A 22,395-nucleotide genomic window follows, 5' to 3' on the forward strand; every position below is an offset into this window, starting at 1 on the left:
GTGCTCTCCAATGAGCACCAAGGCCCATGCCGCTGCCTGGGTGGAGATGGTGGGATCCAGCTAGGGAGCACCGCAGCTGCCAGTGTCTCCACTGCTGTGCAGGCACCACCCCCACAGGCTGGGACATAGGGGACCCCCCCAGCCTTTGCCACTGCTGCTCCGTCCTCTGGGAGCACCCTTCCTTTCCTTCTCCTGCCCATCCCTGACACTGCAAGCCCCAGTTTTGTACCTCGCTTCCTCTAGGAAACCTTCCCTGACCCCGGCGAGGTAGCCCTGACACACCCCACTCATGGATATGGGTCTGCCCTCCTTCGGGGCAAGCAGGGACCATGAGCATCTGCTGCTACCTGGTCCCCTAGACCAGCACGAGGCCTGGCAGGCAGCAGGTGCTTTGCGGGTGCTGTGTAGGTGAGGAGGAAAAGAACTGAGGAGTCGTGTGGAGACCTTTAAATCCAGCTCACCTTGAGACAGGAAAGGGAAGAGAACATGCATTTCTGAAATCTCAGAGATGGTCATCATGCCAATGGTAGGAAATGCTCAAGGTACAAAAAGAAGATTGTACAAAAAAGTTCCCATGTTTCCTTTCAGTATGACTTTGAGGTGAGTGTGAGGCAGGTGTAAAGAGGAGATGGAAATGTCTGCACCTCCAGGATGGCAGCTCCCAGCCCACCAAGCAGCACCTGTCTACTCAGCCCTCACCCTTTCCCCCCGATGTCGTGGAAAATTCCTGTGTAAGATTGTGTCTGGAGTGATGCCTCAGGCCCAGAATCCCTCCACTGGGTCAGGAGAGTTGCCCCATGAGTGGGGAGGTAGCCTGTGGGCCCCCTTGACCTGACAGAACGCAGGATCTGAGCACAGAGGGCTCCAGGAGTGGGGCATCTTTCACACTCCCTGGCCCGGAGCAGCTGCCACCACGGTCCTTGTGACCAAGCATCCGGACCCGTGGTGGCATGAGGGATGTGGGTCTGCGCACATGTTTCCAGAAGGTCAGTCAGGGCTGCCTCAGCTTCCCACAAGGCCACCTCTCTCTGCCACCTCCACAGTAGCTGTGTCCTCAGGCCTCAGACAGGGCCAAATGCTCAGGGGATTATTCAGCCCCAAAGACCCCTGGGGAGGCACATGGCTGCTGGTGGGACCAGGATTAACACTCCCTACTCTGGAGGAACTGGGGGAATCTTCTAGTGTGATGCTGGGGGTCTCTTCCTGTGTGATGATGGGGGAGCTCTTCCTGTGTGATGCTGGGGGCCCTCTTCCTGTGTGATGCTGGGGAGGCCTCTTCCTGTGTGATGCTGGGGGGCCTCTTCCTGTGTGATGCTGGGCGGGCCTCTTCCTGTGTGATGCTGGGGAGCCCCTTCCTGTGTGATGCTGGGGGGCCTCTTCCTGTGTGATGCTGGGGAGGCCTCTTCCTGTGTGATGCTGGGGGCCCTCTTCCTGTGTGATGCTGGGGAGGCCTCTTCCTGTGTGATGCTGGGGGGGCCTCTTCCTGTGTGATGCTGGGGAGGCCTCTTTGTGATTCTGGGGGTCCTCTTCCTGTGTGATGATGGGGGAGCTCTTCCTGTGTGATGCTGGGGGGCCTCTTCCTGTGTGATGCTGGGGAGCCTCTTCCTGTGTGATGCTGGGGAGGCCTCTTCCTGTGTGATGCTGGGCGGGCCTCTTCCTGTCTGATGCTGGGGAGCCCTCTTCCTGTGTGATGCTGGGGGGGCCTCTTCCTGTCTGATGCTGGGGAGCCCTCTTTCTGTGTGATGCTGGGGGGCCTCTTCCTGTGTGATGCTGGGGATCCTCTTCCTGTGTGATGCTGGGGAGGCCTCTTTGTGATTCTGGGGGTCCTCTTCCTGTGTGATGCTGGGGGGCCTCTTCCTGTGTGATGCTGGGGGGCCTCTTCCTGTGTGATTCTGGGGGGCCTCTTCCTGTGTGATGCTGGGGGGCCTCTTCCTGTGTGATGCTGGGGGGCCTCTTCCTGTGTGATGCTGGGGATCCTCTTCCTGTGTGATGCTGGGGAGGCCTCTGTGATTCTGGGGGTCCTCTTCCTGTGTGATGCTGGAGGGGACCTCTTCCTGTGTGATGCTGGGGGGCATCTTCCTGTGTGATGCTGGGGAGGCCTCTTCCTGTGTGATGCTGGGGGGCCCTTCCTGTGATGCTGCGGGGAGGGATATCTTCTTGTGTCATGATGAGGGGAGGGATATCTTCCTGTGTGATGCTGGGGGGCCTCTTCCTGTGTGATGCTGGGGGGGGATATCTTCTTGTGTGATGCTGGGGGGGGCCTCTTCCTGCGTGATGCTGTGGGGAGGGATATCTTCCTGTGTGATGCTGAGGGGAGGGATATCTTCTTGTGTCATGATGAGGGGAGGGATATCTTCTTGTGTGATGCTGAGGGGGCTCTTCCTGTGTGATGCTGGGGGGCCTCTTCCTGTATGATGCTGTGGGGGTCTCTTCCTGTGTGATCCTGGGGGTCCTCTTTCTGTGTGATGCTGGGGGGGGCTCTTCCTGTGTGATCCTGGGGGTCCTCTTCCTGTGTGATGCTGAGGGGAGGGATATCTTCTTGTGTCATGATGAGCGGAGGGATATCTTCCTGTGTGATCCTGGGGGTCCTCTTCCTGTGTGATGCTGGGGGGGCCTCTTCCTGTGTGATGCTGGGGGGGGGTCTCTTCCTATGTGATCCTGGGAGGCCTCTTCCTGTGTGATGCTGGGGGGCGGTCTCTTCCTATGTGATCCTGGGAGGCCTCTTCCTGTGTGATGCTGGGGGGGGGTCTCTTCCTATGTGATCCTGGGAGGCCTCTTCCTGTGTGATGCTGGGTGGGCTCTTCCTGTGTGATGCTGAGGGGAGGGATATCTTCTTGTGTCATGATGAGGGGAGGGATATCTTCTTGTGTGATGCTGAGGGCGCTCTTCCTGTGTGTTGCTGGGGGGGCCTCTTCCTGTGTGATGCTGGGGGGGGTCTCTTCCTATGTGATCCTGGGAGGCCTCTTCCTGTGTGATGCTGGGTGAGCTCTTCCTGTGTGATGCTGAGGGGTGGGATATCTTCTTGTGTCATGATGAAGGGAGGGATATCTTCCTGTGTGATGCTGGGTGAGCTCTTCCTGTGTGATACTGAGGGGCCTCTTCTGGTGTAATGTGTGGGCCTCTCTCCACCTCCATTTGGAAGGCTTCCTGGTTTGGGATGATCTGAGTTTGCTGTTGATTTTCTTCCTTTCCCTGCACACTCACCAGTTGTCTCCTGTGTCTTTCATGCATGTGACTCTCGGGTCACTTGGGTGCCCTCAGCTGACTCACAGGGCTGTGAGCACCAAGGTGTTACTCTGCACTCCCTGCTCTGCTAATGGGAGACCCTGGGGCACGGAGGAGAAGGGCTGGTTCCTCCCGGGCCATGGAGGCTCTTTATGGCAGGTGCTAGCGCCAGCTTTGCCTCTCTGGACATGGGTGTGGGAGGCCGTGGTCTGTGTGGCTGCTGAAGGCAGGGAGGGTCGTCCAGGCAGCCCCCAGCTGATGTTACCACGGAGGTCCTGGTGAGCGCTTCCCACCAGCAGGTGCACGTGAAGCCACTGTGAGGTTCATTCCAAGCCAGCACCCAAACAGGTTTATTTTTAGAAGCTGGAGCTCATCTTAAAGGCACTGAGCTCTTTTGCTGTAGGAAGTGGAGGTTGATGTGTGACCCGGTTGGGACAGCTGGGGACAGCTGATTTTGTGGTTGTCAAGAACAATAATGTCTAACCAAGGCCCAAAAAGATTTTTTTGTATTTCCTAAAATTTCCGCTAAATCAAAAGAGGTTTTGATAACCATTTGGTTGAAGAAAAGGGGACATTCTCCTCTAAAGATGTTACGTTTGGTCGAGAAGAAAGGGCCTCTATAGTGTCAGAATTTGTTTTTTTACAAAGATTTCTATCAATAAAATTTCCCTAAGAAAAATTTTGAAATACTGAGAGCAAATTGCTAAACCCCAGGAATTTATGAAAAGGTATGTATTTTGGCTGCTGGGTTATAGCGAGGGGACCGGGTTACACGGATCTGTGAATTGGATTTGGTGTCCCCACAGCCCACCTGCGGCCCCTCCACTCCCGCTCACTTTCCCAATTCATTGCTCAGTCCTCCCCCGTCCTGGGGCTCGGGGTCCTGGCTGCTGCTGGCCTGGTCAGTGTCTCTACTTCCAGGGTCTTCTCACGGACGGGGAAGGTGCATGGGGCCCCAGGTCCTTCTGCAGAGGCCATGGCACTGGGTCCCTCCCTGCTGCACCCAGGTGGAGGGTGGCCCGTTCTCCGTTGCTCTTCCTGAAAGGTTAATTCCGGGGAGAAGGCAGGGACTAATGCGTCTCCCCTCCCGCCAGCACATCCTGGAGCTGGAAGCCATGCTGTATGACGCCCTGCAGCAGGAGGCCGGGGCCAAGGTGGCTGAGCTGCTTTCAGACGCGGAGCGCGAGAAGCTCAAGGTGTCCGTGGAGCAGTGGAAGCGTCAGGTCATGAGTGAGCTGCGGGAGCGGGACGCCCAGATCCTGCGGGAGCGCATGGAGCTGCTGCAGCTGGCTCAGCAGGTGCGTGCGCGGCAGGTGGCAGCGGGGCTGTGGTGAAGACCTGGCCAGGGCCTGCAGAGCCAGGCAGGGCCTCCCACGCCCACACCTCCAATGACTACCCCTCTGTGGCCCTGCTGTGCAGTGGCCACACCCCTCATAACCCATACTCTGATGTCTGTGCTCTGGTGGCTGTGCCCCCAATGGCCACGCCCCCCAATTATCACGCCTGCCTTAGATGGCCACATCTTCTGATGGTCATTCCCCAGAATGGCCAAACCCTTTATGGCCACACCCCTGATGGCCACGCCCCCAAGGCCATTCCTGTCAATGGTGGGCACTCAGTCCAGACTGCCTCCCCCACCAGCCGAGTGTCCTGAGCGTGCTGCGGAGGCCTCTGGGTGGCAGTTCCCCCCTTTTGGACCCCTAGCTACTGTGTCTTTTCTGTGGCACCATTTCCTGATGGCAAGGGTGCTCTTGGGACAGCAGCCTCCAGCCCTGTCTTGACCTCAGGGCACTATGGGGCCTCAGGCCTGCTGGGTCAGTTCTGTGCTGATGGGAGGTGAGGAGCCCTGCAGGCTGGACAGCCTGGTCGTGGAGGACAGGGCCTAGCTCCTCCTTGTGCCAGGGTGGCTGGGAAGCGGCTTCATGGGTGCATTCCGTTAAGAACCCCCAAAGCAAAGGTTTGATCACAGATTCACATAAAGAAGTGCCTGTGTACCAGCTGGCCATGGGCATCGGTGGGCTGATGTCAGCTATGGTCTGCCGGCCCCTCGTCAGCCTCCTGGGCCTCTTTGGTCTCTGGGGCTCAGGGTGAGGACAGTCACCTGCAGCCCCTCTGCTGCCTGAGGGGCTATAGTTGGAGCTTGGATCCTTGGGGGACCCCAGGCACTGGCATTCCCCTCACCAGGAGGCTTGCTCTGTGCCTGGCTCTGCCTGCAACCCTCTGGCGGCTCCTTGCTCTACTGCAGTGACGTCTGGGGTCCAGGAGTCCATTCCCACCATTTCCCTGAGTGTCAGGCATTGTGTTTTCTGAGCTGAAGCTGCAGGAATCAGGAGGATACTGTTCCTGCCATGGGGAGTGTGGCACGGGGAAGGCCCTCCGTCTCCTGCCATGGGGAATGTGGCGTGGGAAAGTTCCTGCCATGGGGAGTGTGGCTCGGGGAAGGCCCTCCGCTCTCCTGCCATTGGGAATGTGGCGTGGGGAAGTTCCTGCCATGGGGAGTGTGGCACGGGGAAGGCCCTCCGCTCTCCTGCCATTGGGAATGTGGCGTGGGGAAGTTCCTGCCATGGGGAGTGGGCTCGGGGAAGGCCCTCCGTCTCCTGCCATGGGGAATGTGGTGTGGGGAAGTTCCTGCCATGGGGAGTGTGGCACGGGGAAGGCCCTCCGTCTCCTGCCATGGGGAATGTGGCGTGGGGAAGTTCCTGCCATGGGGAGTGGGCTCGGGGAAGGCCCTCCGTCTCCTGCTGGAGCAATGACACGAAGACGTGTGTTCTTGTCAGTAGCCACAGGCCATGGCCGTGCCAGCTGCTCTGTGATCATTTATTACCAAGGAAATGAGTGAAAATCTTGAAAGATTTGGGCTCGCCAAGTACCATGACTATTGATATTCTTCCTTTTAACCTTACAGAGAATTAAAGAGTTAGAAGAAAGAATAGAAGCTCAGAAGAGACAAATAAAGGAACTGGAGGAAAAGGTAAAACATGTAGTTTCGGGGTTTGTCTTGTTGAGATCGAGGGAGAGGAACCCAGGGTCCCTCTGACCATCACTCAGCTCCAGGCCTCAGGGAGAGCAGACTTAGCTCCCAGCAGCAGCAGGAGGCGGCCACCTGAAGGCTGGGTGGAGCTGAGTGGAAAAAACCTTCTGGGTGGTGGCCACAAGGGCTCTGAACCGGGAGATGGGAGCCCCGGGAACTGGGAATGCCCCTGCCAGGGCGCACCGTGGACCTCAGAGCAGCCATGCCTCTTGTGGCTTCAGTTTCCCTGTCTGGAGCCAACGGCCTCGGGTTCCTTCCCTCACTGGAGCCTGGGCCGTGTGGGTGCCTCTGAGCCCTGCAGGTTCACCCTGTGTTGGTCTAAAAGTCAAGTTCCCAGATCAGAAGCGCCCGTTGAAGGGTGTTTAGGTTGAGGCCACGCCAGGGCTGGGGAGGGCTGTCCATGAGATGTAGGGTCATGGTGAGGAGGGCACGGCAGAGAATCCCGACTCTCCTCTCCGGGGGTGCCTGCAGGCTTTCAGGGCGGGCAGGTTCTCCCACGTGGGGCTGGTTCAGTGGTGTCTGGGGTGAGATAACACATTCACTCAGTTGTGACCGGTCCTGCCTGTGCGGTGGAGCTCACTGAAGTGACCAGCTCCCACTGAGGGCTGAATGAAGTGGCCAGTGGTCCCACCTTCCGTCTCGTGCTTCTGGAGAGAACAGGAGGCTGGTGTTTGGATGCCCCTATGGTTGACATGTGCTGGGCTGAGCCCACAGATGCTCTGTGCTTGCCAGGAGAGACCGGGTCCCTCTGGACAGCAGTTGCCTTAGAGGGGCCTTGTGTCACCCCACACCCCACCCTAGCCCTGCCCCAGCCCTTGTAGGCAGAGCGCCCTTCCGCTGGGTTCTCACTGCTGTGGGCAAGAATCATCATCCCGAGGAATGAGTTACACAAGGCACAGCCTTTGCGGCCCCAGTAGACACCAGGCCACATGAGGAGGCACCCGCTAGCATCCGGGCACCTGGCAGCGGCGGGAGGGTCACAGCATTCTTGGGGCTTGAGCCTCAAAGAGGGCAAAGCCTTTCCCCCAAACCAGATGTCTGTTTCATTTTGTATCTTCACCTAAGGACATTTGTTTATATTAAATACTAGAAAAGTGTGAGGGCTGGGCATGGTGGCTCATGCCTGTAATTCCAGTACCTTAGGAGGCTGAGATAGGAGGGTCGCTTGAGCCCAGAATTTTGAGACCAGCCTGGGCAACATAGCAAGACCCTGTCTCTAGAAAAAAATTGAAAAAATACCTGGTCATGGTGGCACGTGCCTATGATCTCAGTTACTCGGGGGCTGAGGTGGGAGGATCTCCTGAGCCTGGGAGGTTGACGCTACAGTGAGCAGTGATTACCCCGCTGCAGTCCAGACTGGGTGACAGAGTGAGACCCTGTCTCCAAAAAACCCAAAAAACAACAAAAAATAGATCAGGTGTTATTTCTGAAATCTAGCTAAATCGCTCTTCACTTCCAAGCAGTGTCCTATGCCCGATTTTCTCTGGTGTCCAGATGGGCCTGGCTCCCAACCCCCTGCCCAGAATCAGGCCTGGCGAGCTAAATCTGCTCGGGGTGCTGCCTACCCTGGGACTGAGACTGGAATATTGCCACAGGAGTGCTGTTGTTTCCTGGGCATTTGGAACGTCTGCCACTGAAAATTCCTGCAGCAGGTCTCAGTGGTGGGTTTTGCTTCAGGGAGGAGGAGACCCGGTCCCCAGGAGGCTGGCCTTGCGGTGCCGGGGACATGCTGGGTGTGAGGACCAGCGCCCACCGCCCACGTCTGCAGGGTGCAGGGTTCCCCAGAGCATTCCTAGGGCTGGCAGCACCGCCCCTCAGACCCAGGGGTTTGGGCAGCGTCCCCCTCCCTCCCTCGGAGAGTCCTAAAGCTCGTCCTCCTGCTGGCAGCTCTGCTGCTTCAGTCTGATCGTGTGTATTTCTTGCCAGAAGCGCTACAAACTCTTTTTTCTCTTTCTTTCCTTCCGTTTCTCCATCCTCCCCTTTCCGTTTCAGTTTTTATTTTTGTTCTTGTTTTTCTCCTTAGCTTTCATTCTCTGGTCATAGGCCATCTTGGCACCCTGACGTGGTGAGTATTTGACGGGGCTGGCAGGGGTCCCACTCTGCCTCCCAGAAGACACCTCGGCCCTGCCCTGCCAGGGAGCTGCCTGCCGTCTGATAAACCGAAAGGCGATGACCTTCCCAGAAGGATTGTTAGAACCGGAAGCCGCTCCCTGGGGGTCAGGACCCGGAGGTCTTCCGCTGTAGAGGCTGCCAGGCGCTCTCCTTTCCTGAGAGGGAAGAAGGGCAGGCTCCCCCCACCGCCCTCCGGTGTAGCAGAACCACCCAGGATCCTCTCTAGGGGGCCTTTCTGCTTCTGTGGCACTTGGCAGCCGGCCCTGGGGGCAGACACCGTGGTTCTGTGACTCGTCCTCATTGTTTTCCGGGTGGTGCCGAGCACGGGTTGGCTGGAGATTCAGCTGAGAGGGCTTGCCTCCCTGCCAGGCGGGGGTGGCTCAGGCCAGGCTAGTTGGAGTCGTGGGTGACAGCGGCTGCTGAGACGGCCGGGTCACACGCCAGCTAGAGGGCTGCCTCCCTCCAAACTAGAAGAGGGGCAAGTGGGACATCACACCATCGTTCATCTCGGTCCTGGAGTCCCCAACCTTCAGCAGGTCCCCAGAGGAGCTTCCCCTGGTGGAAGGAGTCTCCCTTTCCAGGAAGGCCCCTCACCCCTCACCCCTCACTCCAGCCGAGCAGAGCCTTGCTGACATTTGTGTTTCTTTTCTTCCAGCCCCACGTTGAATCGGACCCTTTTCCTCCAGTGGGACCAGAGAGCAGGGACACGATGGGACGTCACGTCTCCACTCTGAAGACCCAGGGAGGTTTGGTCTCTGTGCGCCCGTCCCGTGGAGGAAGAGTGAGGAGGGGCAGCGTGCGTGGCACGGAGCTCCCATCCACCCGGGATGCGCTGGAACTAGAACTGGCCCCTCTGACTTCTCAGGGGCTTCTCCCGGGGAGCCCGCCCTTGGCTGCTGGACCCTGGGTCCCTTCTCCTGGACCACAGCTCCCATCCCAGTTGCAGGGATGTGTGACATTCCCTGCCAAGCAGGGGTGAGAACCGCTTCTGTGAGAAGCACCAGCCTCGGCCCCCGCCTCTCTCGGTTCTCACTGTAGCTGCCACTGGTATCTGGAGGAAGATTTTCAGAAACAGCAGAGGCTGGGCCTGGTGACAAGATGAGGTTGAACACGGGGGCCTGGACGGCAACCTTCACTCAGAGGAAGCTGCAGGCTCCCTGGGTTGATCCGGGAGGGCTTCGGACACCTCAGGGGCCCCTCTGATGCTGCGATGTGTTGCTGGGGTCCTGAGTACTTGCTGGCCAACAGGCCCCACACCCACCCTTGTTCATCATCATCTCTGGGGGAACAGACGAGCCGTGGCTGCTGTAGGCCTCGTGGTGCCATCAACCCTCTGCCTCCCCCAGCCTGAGAAAGGCCATGATCCTGCCCAAGTCGCCAGCCGGGAGCACCGCAGGACTGAGTGGAGGAAGGCGTGGGGAGCGTGGTGACGGGAGGTGGGACAAGGGGGCAGAGCCGGCTGGAGCACGGATGCCAGAGGCTGCCTCCATAGTGCATCTCCGGAAGCCACGGAGGCCTTGAGTGCCCAGAGCTACCCGGCCTGGAAGCCCCTGCACAGCCCTGACCTGCGGGCCACAGACCCCAGTGAGCCCCAGTCCCCGGTGGGCCCTGAAGCCTCACCCCAAGCCGTCGCACACAAGGGGCAGCCCAGGGGAGGGACACGGACACACCCGTGGCTCTACTGGTGTAGGAAGGGATCCGTGGTCCAAGTGGCTGACAGGTAAGGTCTGTCCACGGGAATGGCTTTCCTCTCCCGCCCTGTGTGGTGACCCAGCACCGGCCCACACACCTCCTTCCTGGCCTGCCCTGCCCATGCTGCTTAGGGAATGCGGCCCCATCTGAGATGAGAATTAAATTCACGGACGCACCCTCCCTGCGAGGTGAGCGGAAGCTTCCCCTCCACACCTCTTCGTCCCAGTTTGCACCCGCATGGCTCTGCCACCACCCCCACATGCTGACCCATTAGGATCACCTCTCCCACCACTGATGGGACAGAGCCAGGGGGTTGTGTGGGGCGTGGCATGAACAGTGGCTGGGGCAGGGGTGGGGTGCACGGGTGTGAGGCAGGTGCTGCAGATATGGGGCACCACAGGTACCTGGCCTCTGCCCACTCGCAGGAAGAGTATTGCGTGGAAAAGGAGAAACCCCGCAGGTGCACCGAGGCCACCCTCGTGTCCCTCCCTCCCTCCCTCCCTCCCTCCCTCCCTCCTTCCTCCTGTGCTTCCCTCCCTCAGTCCCTCCGTGTGTGCCTCCCTCCCTCCCTCCACATGTGCCTCCCTCCCTCCCTTCTCGTGTCCCTCCCTCCCTCCCTCTTTGTGTTCCTCCCTTTCTCCTCATGTCCCTCCCTCCCTCCCTCCCTCATGTGCCTCCCTCCCTCCCTCCGTCTCTCCCTCCCTCTCTCCCTCCCACCCTCCATGTTTGCCTTCCTCCATGGCTCCCATGCACCTGACCAAGAGCGCTGTCCCATACTCAGACCCGGCACCCTTGGTGTCCTCTCTGGGGAGGTGGTGCTGGTTGCTCCCAGCAGGGGAAGAGGTCAGGACTGGGCAGGACAGGCCCCACCATGGCACTTTTCCTTGCCAGCAGGATTCCCTGTGGGAGAGTCTGAAGATCTGTAGTGTCTGTGGGACTCTGTGGGGCTCTGGTTCAGGGTTAGCCAGTTCTTGGGGAGGAAGTGGCAGCTCCATGGGAGCTCCCCAGGGAGCACTCCATGTCCCCCACCTCCAACCCACACCCTGTCCGAGAGCCACCTGTGTCTCCCACGGCAGGCAGCGGCCAGGGACCACAGGCACTGCTGTTTCCGGGAGAGCTCCCCTGCATAGAAAATGGTAGGGGGACGGGGAGGTGCAGTGACCACTCTCGACTCGGGAAGGGACAGACAGCTCCATCCTGCAGGTCCCCTGGGCCCACATTGACAGGCACAGCATGGACAAGGCGCTGTCCTCATGTGGGTCAGACCTGGGAACCAGGCAGGATCTGCCTCCTGCCTCCCCCAAATGTGCCAGGCACAGACTCCAGGCAGAAAGTTCACTGCAGGGGGTTATTCTAGAAGGAGCAGGAGACCAGCAGCCCCAGCCCTGGCACACAAGGGTGCCGCAGGCCCACCAGCCCTCAGGACGCAGCTCCCATGACTGCCAGGAGCTCTGGCTGCCTGCCCGGGGACTCTGGTCCACAGCAAGTGCCAGAGCTCCAGATGCGGCGTTTCCAGCTGTGTGGCAAGGATGGCACAGTCACAGGGTGGGGGCTCCACACATGGCATTTCCACCTGTGTGTAAAGGATGACGCCTCACAGGGCAGGGTTCCACACGGCGTTTCCAGCTATGTGGCAAGGACGCAGTCTTTGGCGCAGTCACAGGGCGGGGTCTTCACCTGCCTCCGGGTCACCGGAGGGTGGCTGGGGCGGTGAACACCCTGCAATGCAGCGACACACACAGTGTGGACACGCGCACATCCTGCAGAGGCTTCCCGGCTGCGTCACTCCCACCCCGTGGGCCATGCCTCACAGTGGAGCAGGTAGATTGTCCAGGCTGTGCTGAGCCTCTAGCAGGTCCCCTCTGACAAGTTTCAGAGGGGACCCCCGGCCAGGAGAGGGGGGCCAGAGGAGCAGGGCCCCCATAGCTGCCCTCGGTGACATCTGGGACTTGGACATCCATGGGCGGCCTCCCTGCATGGAGCCATTTCCTGGGTACGGGAGCTGGAGTTGACCTGGAGCTTCTCCTGCTCCCAGTGTGTGTCCATGGGCCAGTCAGGGGAGACAGGCCACACCTCACTGGGGAAGGGCACAGCCAGCAACGTGCAGACTATGCCTCAGGCCTGTGGCCACGGCCGGACAGAGGTGGGCGGTGCTGCTCTGATCAGGGGCTGACAAGCTGCAGAGCAGCCTCCGGCCGGGGTAACACCCTCTCGGAGCCACACACAAGACTGTCCTCAGCCGGTTCCACCAGCCTCCCAGGATCATAGAGCGAGCCTCCAAAGCAAGACGTGCGTGAGCCAGTGAGCCCCAAGCCATCGTGCTGCACCAGCCGAGAAGCCCTGTGGCTGCCCCGAGGGGCGGGAGACCCATGGGCAGAACCCTGTCCCTGCCCAGAGCACTGGAAGCTCTGAGTCCCTGCCCAGAGCACTGGAAGCTCTGAGTGGCGACACCCTCTTGAGCTTCTTGGGTCAAATGAGGAGAGGAGAGCGATGCCTTCATGGGCCCCCTTGGGGGAGGTGACAGAGCACAGCAGTGGCTTTGGGCCAAGGCCAGCAGCCCCCGGGGCTCCTCTGAAGTGAGCCCGCCGTCATCCTCTCCGATCCTCTCCCACCTGCCTGAGTGTGCAGGCACAGCCTCAGTCTGAAGGGTGGCAGGAAAGAGCTGCGACTGAAGTTGCAGCCAGCAGGGAGCCTTCGTGCCGTGGTCCCCACTCCCAGTCCTGGACCACCAGCCCCACGCCCATCAGAAGCAGAGGGCCCTCACCGCAGGGCGGCAGGTGCGCTGCGTGCTCTTCTCTGTGGCAGAGGAATCACGAGGGTCTGTTCGAGTGTATTTTCAGACAGTAAAAGTGACACGTGCTTTCTCGTTCAGCATCTCCTTTCTCTCCAATTAGCTTCTTCCCCCCAACTTTTGATACTGAAATAATTTTGGATCTAAAGCTGTCCAAATCGTGTGGAGGGTCCTGTGTACCCTTCAGCTGGCTTCCCCTGATGTCCCCGTCTTGCAGAATCGTGTTACACTTGCAAAACCCTAAAAACTCAGCCACACCCTGGGCTCTGTTTCGCCAGGTTTTCTCCGGGCAAATGCTCCTTCCTGCTCCAGGATCGCACCCTGCACCTGCCCAGCCTGCCTCTCGTGCCTGCCACCGGGAGAGGCTTTAGTTCTTCCTCCTCGCTCTTGACCTTGATGCTTGGATCAGAACTAGCTGGTTATTTGGCGAAGGTTCCTCGGGCAGACCTGCCTGGCCTGTGGTTCCTGGAGATAGTGCATCTGGGGTAAATGCCCAGATTGGTGGACCCTAATGTACCCACCAGCGTGCCTGGTGTGGGTGTGTTTCCTCGCTGACCCCGGAAGCTTGAGCACCTGGCTGAAGGGTCTCCTGTAATCGAAGTGTGTGTCAGGGGAGATTCACAGAGACTGAAGAGACCACGTTTCTCCAGGAATGTCCCTGCAGTGTCTGCACCATGCTGGATCTTCCCTGCAGCACTTCCTCCCGTGGGGACGTCCTCTCCCGCTTCCTCCTATTTCTTTGGTTAGAATTTTCCTGTAGAGAGGACCTGCGCCTTTTCTCCTATTTCTTTGCTTATTTATTGCACTGTGTGCTTCTGGCCATTCAGTCTGTCCCTGGGTCGTGGCCCGGAGAGGCTTCGACAGTCTCCTCACTCAGATGCTCCAGCAGGCCCTGAGGGCCTGTGCTGCTGGGAACTCTCTTCCTCTCCGTCCCTGCAAGGCGGGCTCCATGACCCGTTCCCCAAGGAGTTCTGGTTTCTATGCTGGAGAGCAGTGTTCAGAACCAAGGTCTCCGGACCGACGGGGGTGTCCTTGTTGCTACTGGGGTGACAGTATTTCCAGGTCCTCTTAAGACAGCCTAGAAATACGAGTGGGAACCAGCCTGTGTGCACCCATCAGACACGGCCTGGAAATATGTGTGTGAACAAACTTGTGGACACACACACACCTGTGCTTCCCTCCCTCTCTCTTCCTCCTCTCTCCCTCCCTCCCTCTTCTTCTCCCCCTCTCCCTCCCTCCCTCCCTCCCCCTCCCCTTCCCTCCCCCTTCCCCTCTTTCCCTCCCTCCCTCCCCCTCCCCCTCCCCTCTCTCCCCCTCTCTCCCTCCCTCCCCTCTCTCCCCCTCTCCCTCCCTCCTGCCTCTCCTCCTCTCTCCCTCCTGCCTCTCCCCCTCTCTACCTCCCTCCCTCTCTCCCTCCCTCCCCCTCCCCCCTCCTGCCTCCCCCCTCTCTCCCTCCCCTCTCTCCCTCCCCTTCTTCTCCCCCCTCCCCTCTCTCTCCCTCCTGCTCTCTCTCTCTCTCCTTCCCCTCTCTGTCCCTCCCCCTCTCTCTCCCCCTCCCCCTCTCCCTCACTCCCCTTCTCCCTCATCACCTACCTACCTATCTCTCAAACACTGTTAGGAAAGCATGCGGGTGTAGTGACGCCCCTGATTCCAGGCTCTGGTGCACAGTCCCCCCGCCCTCCTCTCCTTGTGGTACCATCTTCCTTTGATGGTAGCGGACGCTCGGTGCTTGCCGTCTGCAATGTACCTGCTCACCTGTTCACCGGGGCACTAGCGTCCGCCGGGCACTTCGGGGTTGCTAACCCACAGCCTCTCAGGAGCCGCTGCCCCAGCTAGAGCACAGCTCCTTCTCCCTCAGCCTCATGGCATCCACACAGGGTACTGTTCTCCAGACAACGCGGTGGCTTCTCTCCTGACCCGCCCTCCCCGGGGCTGCTCATGTGCAATGCAGCTAGGTGCCTTCATGCAGTTGGCATTTCCTTCCCTGCTTCACATAGACTTTCTGAAAAAATTTACTTGTAGTACAGTGGGCTGTGGTCTGCTTGTGGTGCTGTGGGGCGTTTGTCGTGGTCTACAGTGCTTGTGGTAGTGTGTGGTGGTCAGTGGTATGTGCATGGCGGTGTGTTCTGTGCTAGTGTATAGTGACTTATGTGTGGGTTTGTGGTAGTCTCTGGTGGTCTGTGCTGTGTTTGTGGTGGTGTGTGGTATGTCTGGTGGTTTGTGGTAGTGTGCGATTGTGTATTTGTGGTGTGTCTGTGGTAGTGTGTGGTGGTGTATTTGTGGCATTTCTATGGTGGTGAGTGGTGGTGTGTCTGGTGGTCTGTGGTAGTGTGGTGTGTCTGGTGGTGGTGTGTGGTGTGTTTGGTGGTCTGTGGTAGTGTGTGGTGTATTTGTGGTGTGTCTGTGGTGCTGTGTTTGTGGTGTGTCTGTGGTGGCTCTCTGGGTTGTGACCCATGCCCAGTGCACGCCCCACACCCCAGCCCCACCACAGATAGCCCCACCCCCTCAGTGCCTCCTGCTGCCTTTGCAGGGGCCCCTCCCCTCCCTGGCAGCCCTGAGCTGTTTCTCATTAAGTTAATTTTGCCACTTCCATGTCCGGTAAAGAGTCACATGACACAGCTTTGGGCTCTGGCTGTGTTACGTTCAGCAAAGCCCACTTGAGATCCCTTGTGTTGGGTGTGGCTCCGTGGGTTTTCCTTCTGTTCCTGAGTAGAATCCCCCTGAGTAGAAGGGCCACAGTGTGCCGGGGTCTGGTGGAAGGATGTCAGGGGCTTTCCAGTTTTTGGCAAGTCTGAACAAAATGGCTGTAGTTTGTGTACAGGTTTTTGCGTGGAAGCAAGTTTTCCTTTCTCCTGGGTAAATACCTGGGACTGGGCTCCTGGATTCCATGCTGAGTGCATGAGCAACTCATGTGCAGAGTGGCTGTTCCGTGTTGCATTTCCGCTGGCGACGGGAGGGTCCCAGTGTCCCGTGTCCTCACACATTCTCCACGTGGCTAGTCTGGTTCTCTTTGGTTCCTTCCAGTAGAGGGAGAGAGGCATGTTATTTGGGGTTTAATTTGCATTTCTTGACTGACTGATGATGCCGAGCGTCTTTTCTGGGTGCTGATCTTCCCTCCGTGTACCGTCTCTGCTGAAGTGTCTGCCAAAATCATTTGCCTGTTTTTGAGTTGGATTATTTACCTTCTTATTCCTGAGTTTTGAGAGCTTTTTCCTCTGTCCTGAATACGTGCCGTTATCGGATACAGATTTCTTCCAGTTTCTTTTTCTTCTTTTCATTCTCTTGTCTTTTTTTTTTGAGGTGGAGTCTTGTTCTGTCACCCAGGCTACAGTGCAGTGGTTCAATGCAACCTCTGCTTCCTGGGTTCAAGCGATTCTCCTGCCTCAGCCTCCCAAGTAGCTGGGATTACAGGTGCCCACCACTGCACTCAGCTAATTTTTTTATTTTTAGTAGAGACGGGGTTTCGCCATCTTGGTCAGGCTGGTCTCAAACTTCTGACCTGGTGATCCACCTGCCTCAACCTCCCAAAATGCTAGGATTGCAGGCATGAGCCACCACGCCTGGCCGACTGTCTTTTAAAGAGCCAAAGTTCTTAATTTTGATGAGGTCTAATCAACCCATTTTTAAAAAATGAATTACGGGGTTTGGTGTTAGATGAGAAAACTTGCCTAATTCAAAGATTTTCTCACATTTCATTCTAGAATCTGTGGTTTTATGTCTCAAATTTACACCTGTGATTCGCTTTGAGTTAATGTTTGCCTTTGGGGCTCCGCATGGGTTGAGTTCATTTTTGGTGTGTGAATGTCCACCCAAGACCACACTTGTCTCCCTCCACCGCCACCCCCCGCAGCCCGTGGTAAGGAATTCTTCCTTTTTGCTATTGAAGTCCCTTCTGCTTGGCACTTTGTTCAGTGCTGTCCTGGCTGGGGTGTCCTCCCTGCTCTGTCACCACCAGATGGGAGAGCAGGGCTGCTGCTGGGGGGTCCCCTGAGCTGGCCACACCAGTGTGTCTGGTCCCCATTTGACCCCGGGGTGGGCGGGGCCTCTAGGGCCTGGGTCTGGGAGCTCGAGGTGAGTTGATTAATTGTCAGTGGGTTCAGATTTACAGCTTCTTCGGAGCAGGCGCCTGAATGCCAATGAGCAGCCCCGCTCCCCTGAGCCGGGTCACAGGCTGCCTATTCCGTGCTGCGGTCAGAGATGCTCTGTGGACATCTTAAAACCCAGGGAGTTGAAAAGGCCTCCCTTGTTTAGAAAGTATCCACAGTTCACGGGCGTCATGCGTGACACCCGCCGTCTGTCTGATGCCCTGCGTCATGGCCCATCGAAGTAGCCTTCTTATGGAATTTGTCTGTTCCTAAAGGAAGAGAAACAAAAGGTGAGACGTTTACAAACGGTTCACCCAAGTGTGAACAATCAGTCCATTGAGGCTGTTCCTCCCAGGCAGTTGCTGAGCTGGGGAAGCTCCCTCTGGGACCCCCGAGTGCGGCCCAGGCACTGCCTGTCTTTCTTGGAAGCAGAGGCTGCCGACCTTGACCAGGGGATGGAGTCTCCCAGGGGCCCCAGTTCACGCTGTGCTCAGGTGCCCACCATGCTCCCTGCAGGATCTGCCCCCAACAACTGCCCATCAGCACAGCTGCATCAGCTGCGGCTCTGGCCCCAAGAGTGAATGGGGAGGGGCTCTGCCTGTGTTTGTCCAGGGGGCTCTGCTGTTTGCTTGTCTGATGGCAGAAGCAGCCCCCGTGCGGCCTCCAGCTCACAGGCCGCCAGGGGGTCACGTGGCATTTACATGGCAGAACCCGTGGGAGGGTCCCTGCTGGCAGTTCCTGCCTGATCCCTCATTCTCGGCAGTGTTGGCCTCATGTTTCTCGGTGCACAGGACGGCGTTGGTCCCGGTGCCGCCGTGTGCCTTGTGCTCGCTGTTGGGCTGTTGCGGCCCACTTGCTCATTTTCCCTTCATCCTTACGTCTGTGGCTCTGCCACCCACAACAAACACTGACCTCTGACCTCGTGGCCCATCCCCCTCCTCCCCTCCCCACCAGAGCTCTGTGCAGTGCTTTGTAGCAGACACATTTCCAAAAGGCAGGTTTTTAAATTGTGTTTGAACTCTGTGAAAAGGCATCCTGGGGTATTTGTGCTTGGAATCGCTGTGCTGGGATTCACCCGTGTGCACCCTCCGCTCTGCGCCCCCGTGCTGCAGCTTTGCCTCCTTTGGGTGATTTCAGGTTTCTGCTTTTATGAGTGGCGTTCATTGAGCTTTCCTGTGGAGTCTCAGGGTGAGCCGGCGCAGCAGCTACTCCTGGGTCACTGTCGGGGCCGGAATCCAACTTTGGGAGATGCTGCCAACCTCTTTTCCAGCTCCTGTTGGCTGTGGAGATATTTCTGTTTGCTCTTTGTTTAGAATCCTTCTGTTTTTTCCAACGGCAAAGATGTTTCTCAAATGTTACTGGGTGATCTGCACAAAATCTCAGAAACTGAACAACTGACTTGAAGCTGAGGGTCCCCTCCTGCTTTATTGCTCTATTGTCTGATTTATTCTTTTCAGCCAGCGGCTTACGGCCTGCGAGCCAGCTGTCTTGCAATCTATAATGCAACCATCTTGGTTAGAGCAATAATGGATCCTTTGACTAGCGTGGCCATGGCTGTTCATAAGGGATGTCATTATCGGAGAAGCCAAGCTGGGGAAAGATAACTGGGCTTCGCCGGTGAGGCCTGAGAGCAGCTGCCACAACCCAGGTCATGCATGTGTATGCACCTGCTCCTGTGCACTGGGTAGTGTTTATTTGTGTGTGTGTGCACACTGTGCATTTGGTCATGGTGTGTGTGCACCTGCTCCTGTGCACTAGGTAGTGTTTGTGTGTGTGTGTGTGTACAGTATGCATTTGGTCATGCATGTTTATGCACCTGCTCCTGTGCACTGGGTAGTGTGCACGCATGCATGTGTGTGCACACTGTGCATTTGGTCATGGTGTGTGTGCACCTGCTCCTGTGCACTAGGTAGTGTTTGTGTGTGTGTGTGTGTACACTATGCATTTGGTCATGCATGTTTATGCACCTGCTCCTGTGCACTGGGTAGTGTGCACGCATGCATGTGTGTGCACACTGTGCATTTGGTCATGGTGTGTGTGCACCTGCTTCTGTGCACTAGGTAGTGTTTGTGTGTGTGTGTGTGTGTGTGTACACTATGCATTTGGTCATGCATGTGTATGCACCTGCTCCTGTGCACTGGGTAGTGTGTGTGCGTGCATGTGTGTGCACACTGTGCATTTGGTCATGGTGTGTGTGCACCTGCTCCTGTGCACTAGGTAGTGTTTGTGTGTGTGTGTACACTGCATTTCGTCATGCATATTGTTTGCACCTGCTCCTGTGCACTGGGTAGTGTGCGCACGTGCATGTGTGTGTGCACACTGTGCATTTGGTCATGGTGTGTGTGCACCTGCTCCTGTGCCCTACTGTGTGTGTGTACATGTGTGCACACTGCATTTGGTTGTGGTGTGTGTGTGTGTGCACCTGCTCCTGTGCCCTGGGTAGTGTGTGTGTGTGCATGTGTGCACACTGTGCATTTGGTCATTGTGTGTGTGCAACTGCTTCTGTACACCCACTTCACTGTCCCACCTGTCACCTGTCACCATCAAAGTGACTTCTGCCTTTACTATTTATTAGGGAGCTGTACAGCCAAAATCAGCAGGAAGGTGTCCCAGAGCAGAGCACCACGTGCCTGAGGACTGTCCCAGGATAGGAGGATCATCCCAGCATCCATCAGAGCCACATGGGGCTCCTCCGTGGGGGCTGGAGAGAGGATGACTTCAGAGGTGGCCCTGGGCAGACAGGGAGTTGTTAACAGTACTGGTCCCCTCCTTAGGGTTGAGAGAGACCCCATGAAGAGCGTAGAGGAGGAAGAGGAGGAGGAGGCTAAGCCTGTGTGTGGGTAAGGTCTACCTCATATTTCCCCCAAATCAGAGCTTCAAGAGAAAAATACCTGGACTGTGAGCAGATTTGCTGGCTGCCATTTGTTTCTGTTTGGTTTGAAAATGTTTGGCTAAAGTTTCTCAGACAAAAGGTCCTGTGTTCAGCCCTCGCTCCATGTCTTCTCAGCTGGGAATCTGTGTATTTGTGGGCAGTGCTCGAGAAGAGAGCAAGGATCCAGGCCACAGGGTCTTCCCCCTCCCAAGCGGCTCACCCTGTGCAAGACCCCGGGGGTTACTCGTCTCGTGCACCGTTTTGGAAACTGGGCTGTGGGTCCGGAGCCGTCCAGCGGCATTCGTCATCTGATGACGATGCTGAGGCAGGAGCCCCGGACCCCAGGAAGGTTCTTGTCTTCCCTGCCAACCGCGTTGTTTCCAAACAGTTGCGATCCCAGCGGAAATTCCCAGCACACACACAGACGGCAGGGGCCTGTTCTTCTGGCTCTGTTTTGACATAAATCAGAATGCTGTTTCCTGATCCATATGTACGAGTCCGTCTGCACGTGGTGCTCACGGTGCTATCGATGGGGGTTCTGCTTCTGCGGCTTTCAGCAAGGTTCTGGTGCCTTTGTGCCTGTGGGGCTGGGTGGGCCCCGAGCTGTGTTAGTGCCCATGCCAGCCCTGGGTGGTGCCCCAGACATGCTGCCGTCTCCTGCCCCTGCTGTGGTGGTGTTGGCACGGCCCAGTGAGCCAGGTGCATGACTGTGGCCGTCAGCTCGTTCCTGTACTTCATCAGCCATTCTCACTGCAGCCCAAAATAAAATTACCCAGGCTCTCCCCTCCAGCACGAAGGGCGGGGCTGCGGTGCTCATCCTTCCCCAGCACCACACACCACCGCGGGGCAGGGTTTGTCAACCGGACTCTTGGGTTTCCTGGGCTCTGAGCTGGTCGGGACTCCGCCAGCTCCATCCCTGAGCTCCCCACATCCTGCCTCTGCCTGTCAGCTGAAGCTCACCCACCTAAGAAGCACTTTCCTGCCCCCTCCCTGAGAACAGTGGAAGCAGATGTTCTGGGGATCCCGAGACCACCTGCATGTCTGGGGACTCACTAGGACTCAGCACAGTCACACCACAGCAGGGCCACACTGTGGCACAGACAAACCACAACAGTGACAGCACAGCCACAGCATGGCACAGATGCCACAACAGCCACACCACAGCGCAAACACATCACAACAGCCATACTACAGCACAGATACACAGTCATACCACAGCAGGGCCACACCGTGGCACAGCCACACCACAACAGTGACAGCACAGCCACAGCATGGCACATATGCCACAACAGCCACACCATGGCACAGACACCACAACAGCCACACCACGGCACAGACACCACAGCAGCCACACAACACAGCCACACCACACCAGTCACAGCACAGCCACCCCAGGGCACAGCCACACCACCACAGCCACACCACAGCACAGACACACTTTAACAGCCACACCATGGCACAGACACACCACAACAGCCATAGCACAGCCACACCACAGCACAGACATATCACAATAGTCATAGCACAGACACACCACAACACAGACACACCACAATAGCCACACCATGGTACAGCTACCACACAACCACACCATGGCACAACCACACAACAGCCATACCACAGCACAGACACACCACAATAGTCACACCACAGTACAGGCACAACACAACAGTCACAGCATAGCCACACCATGGCACAGCTACACCACGGTGCACACACACTATGGCACAGCCATACCACGACAGCCACTCCATGGCACAGCCAAGCCACGACATCCAGACCACAGCACAGGCATACCACAACACCCATGCCCTGACGCAGCCACGCCAAAACAGCCACACCACTGCACAGTCATACAACAGTCATACCAAGGCACCCAGACCACAGCACAGACATACCACAACACCCATGCCCTGATGCAGCCAGGCCACAACAGCCACACCACAGCACAGTCATACAACAACAGCCACACCATTATCACAGCCCTATAATCAGGAGGCATGGCTGGATCTGCAAGGGAAGAGTTCACAGGCACAGCCTGGAGGGGCCGGTGAGCAGACTTCCTGTGATCACCCCCACCACACTCTCCTCCTGAAGGGGCACACACTCCCTCCAGTAGCAAAATGCAGCCCCATGTGTGCAGTGCTTCTGCCCAGGGAATTCCAGCTAAGACCCAAAATTCAGGGTTTTGACTGGGGCTACTCACTAACATGCCAGGTCCTCTAAAGAAAGGCCGGCGTTTGCCATAAATCACATTGTTTGCACAAGCGGTCTAGACAGGAACCTCCTCACTAAAGGAATGCTTCAAAGCCAAGTTTCCAGATGCCAGCCAACGGCCACCCTTGCAAGCAGGCACTTCTGTATCTAGTAGCCTTTGGCCCGTCCACAGAGACACTCCGGAGTGAGGACTTTGGGGAGCCGGGGCTTTCATGGGGGCATTGAGGCACCCCATGGAGCCACAGAGACCAAGGCCAGACCCATGGGTGGCTTCCTCCCACCTGTCCTGTGCCTGACATGGCTCCAGTTTGGATGGTACTCAGCTGACTGTGAGGGATGGTGGCCAGAAAAGGCAGGGAGGGTGGGAGGG

At 57.6% G+C, this 22,395-nt stretch overlaps 1 protein-coding gene across 1 annotated transcript in view; it reads left to right on the top strand.

Moving 5' to 3' along the window:
* Positions 1-9,601, top strand: part of JAKMIP3 (Janus kinase and microtubule interacting protein 3) — a 130,813-nt gene extending 121,212 nt beyond the window's left edge. The window contains 6 exon segments of the mRNA XM_078346785.1: positions 4,320-4,523; positions 6,131-6,196; positions 8,280-8,321; positions 9,024-9,240; positions 9,243-9,359; positions 9,362-9,601. Coding sequence (XP_078202911.1) covers positions 4,320-4,523; positions 6,131-6,196; positions 8,280-8,321; positions 9,024-9,240; positions 9,243-9,359; positions 9,362-9,462 — 747 coding nt within the window. The 3' untranslated portion in view covers positions 9,463-9,601.
* Positions 9,602-22,395: the final 12,794 nt, after the last annotated feature.

Source organism: Callithrix jacchus, chromosome 12, assembly GCF_049354715.1.
Source record: "Callithrix jacchus isolate 240 chromosome 12, calJac240_pri, whole genome shotgun sequence".
NCBI classification, from domain to species: Eukaryota; Metazoa; Chordata; class Mammalia; order Primates; family Cebidae; genus Callithrix; species Callithrix jacchus.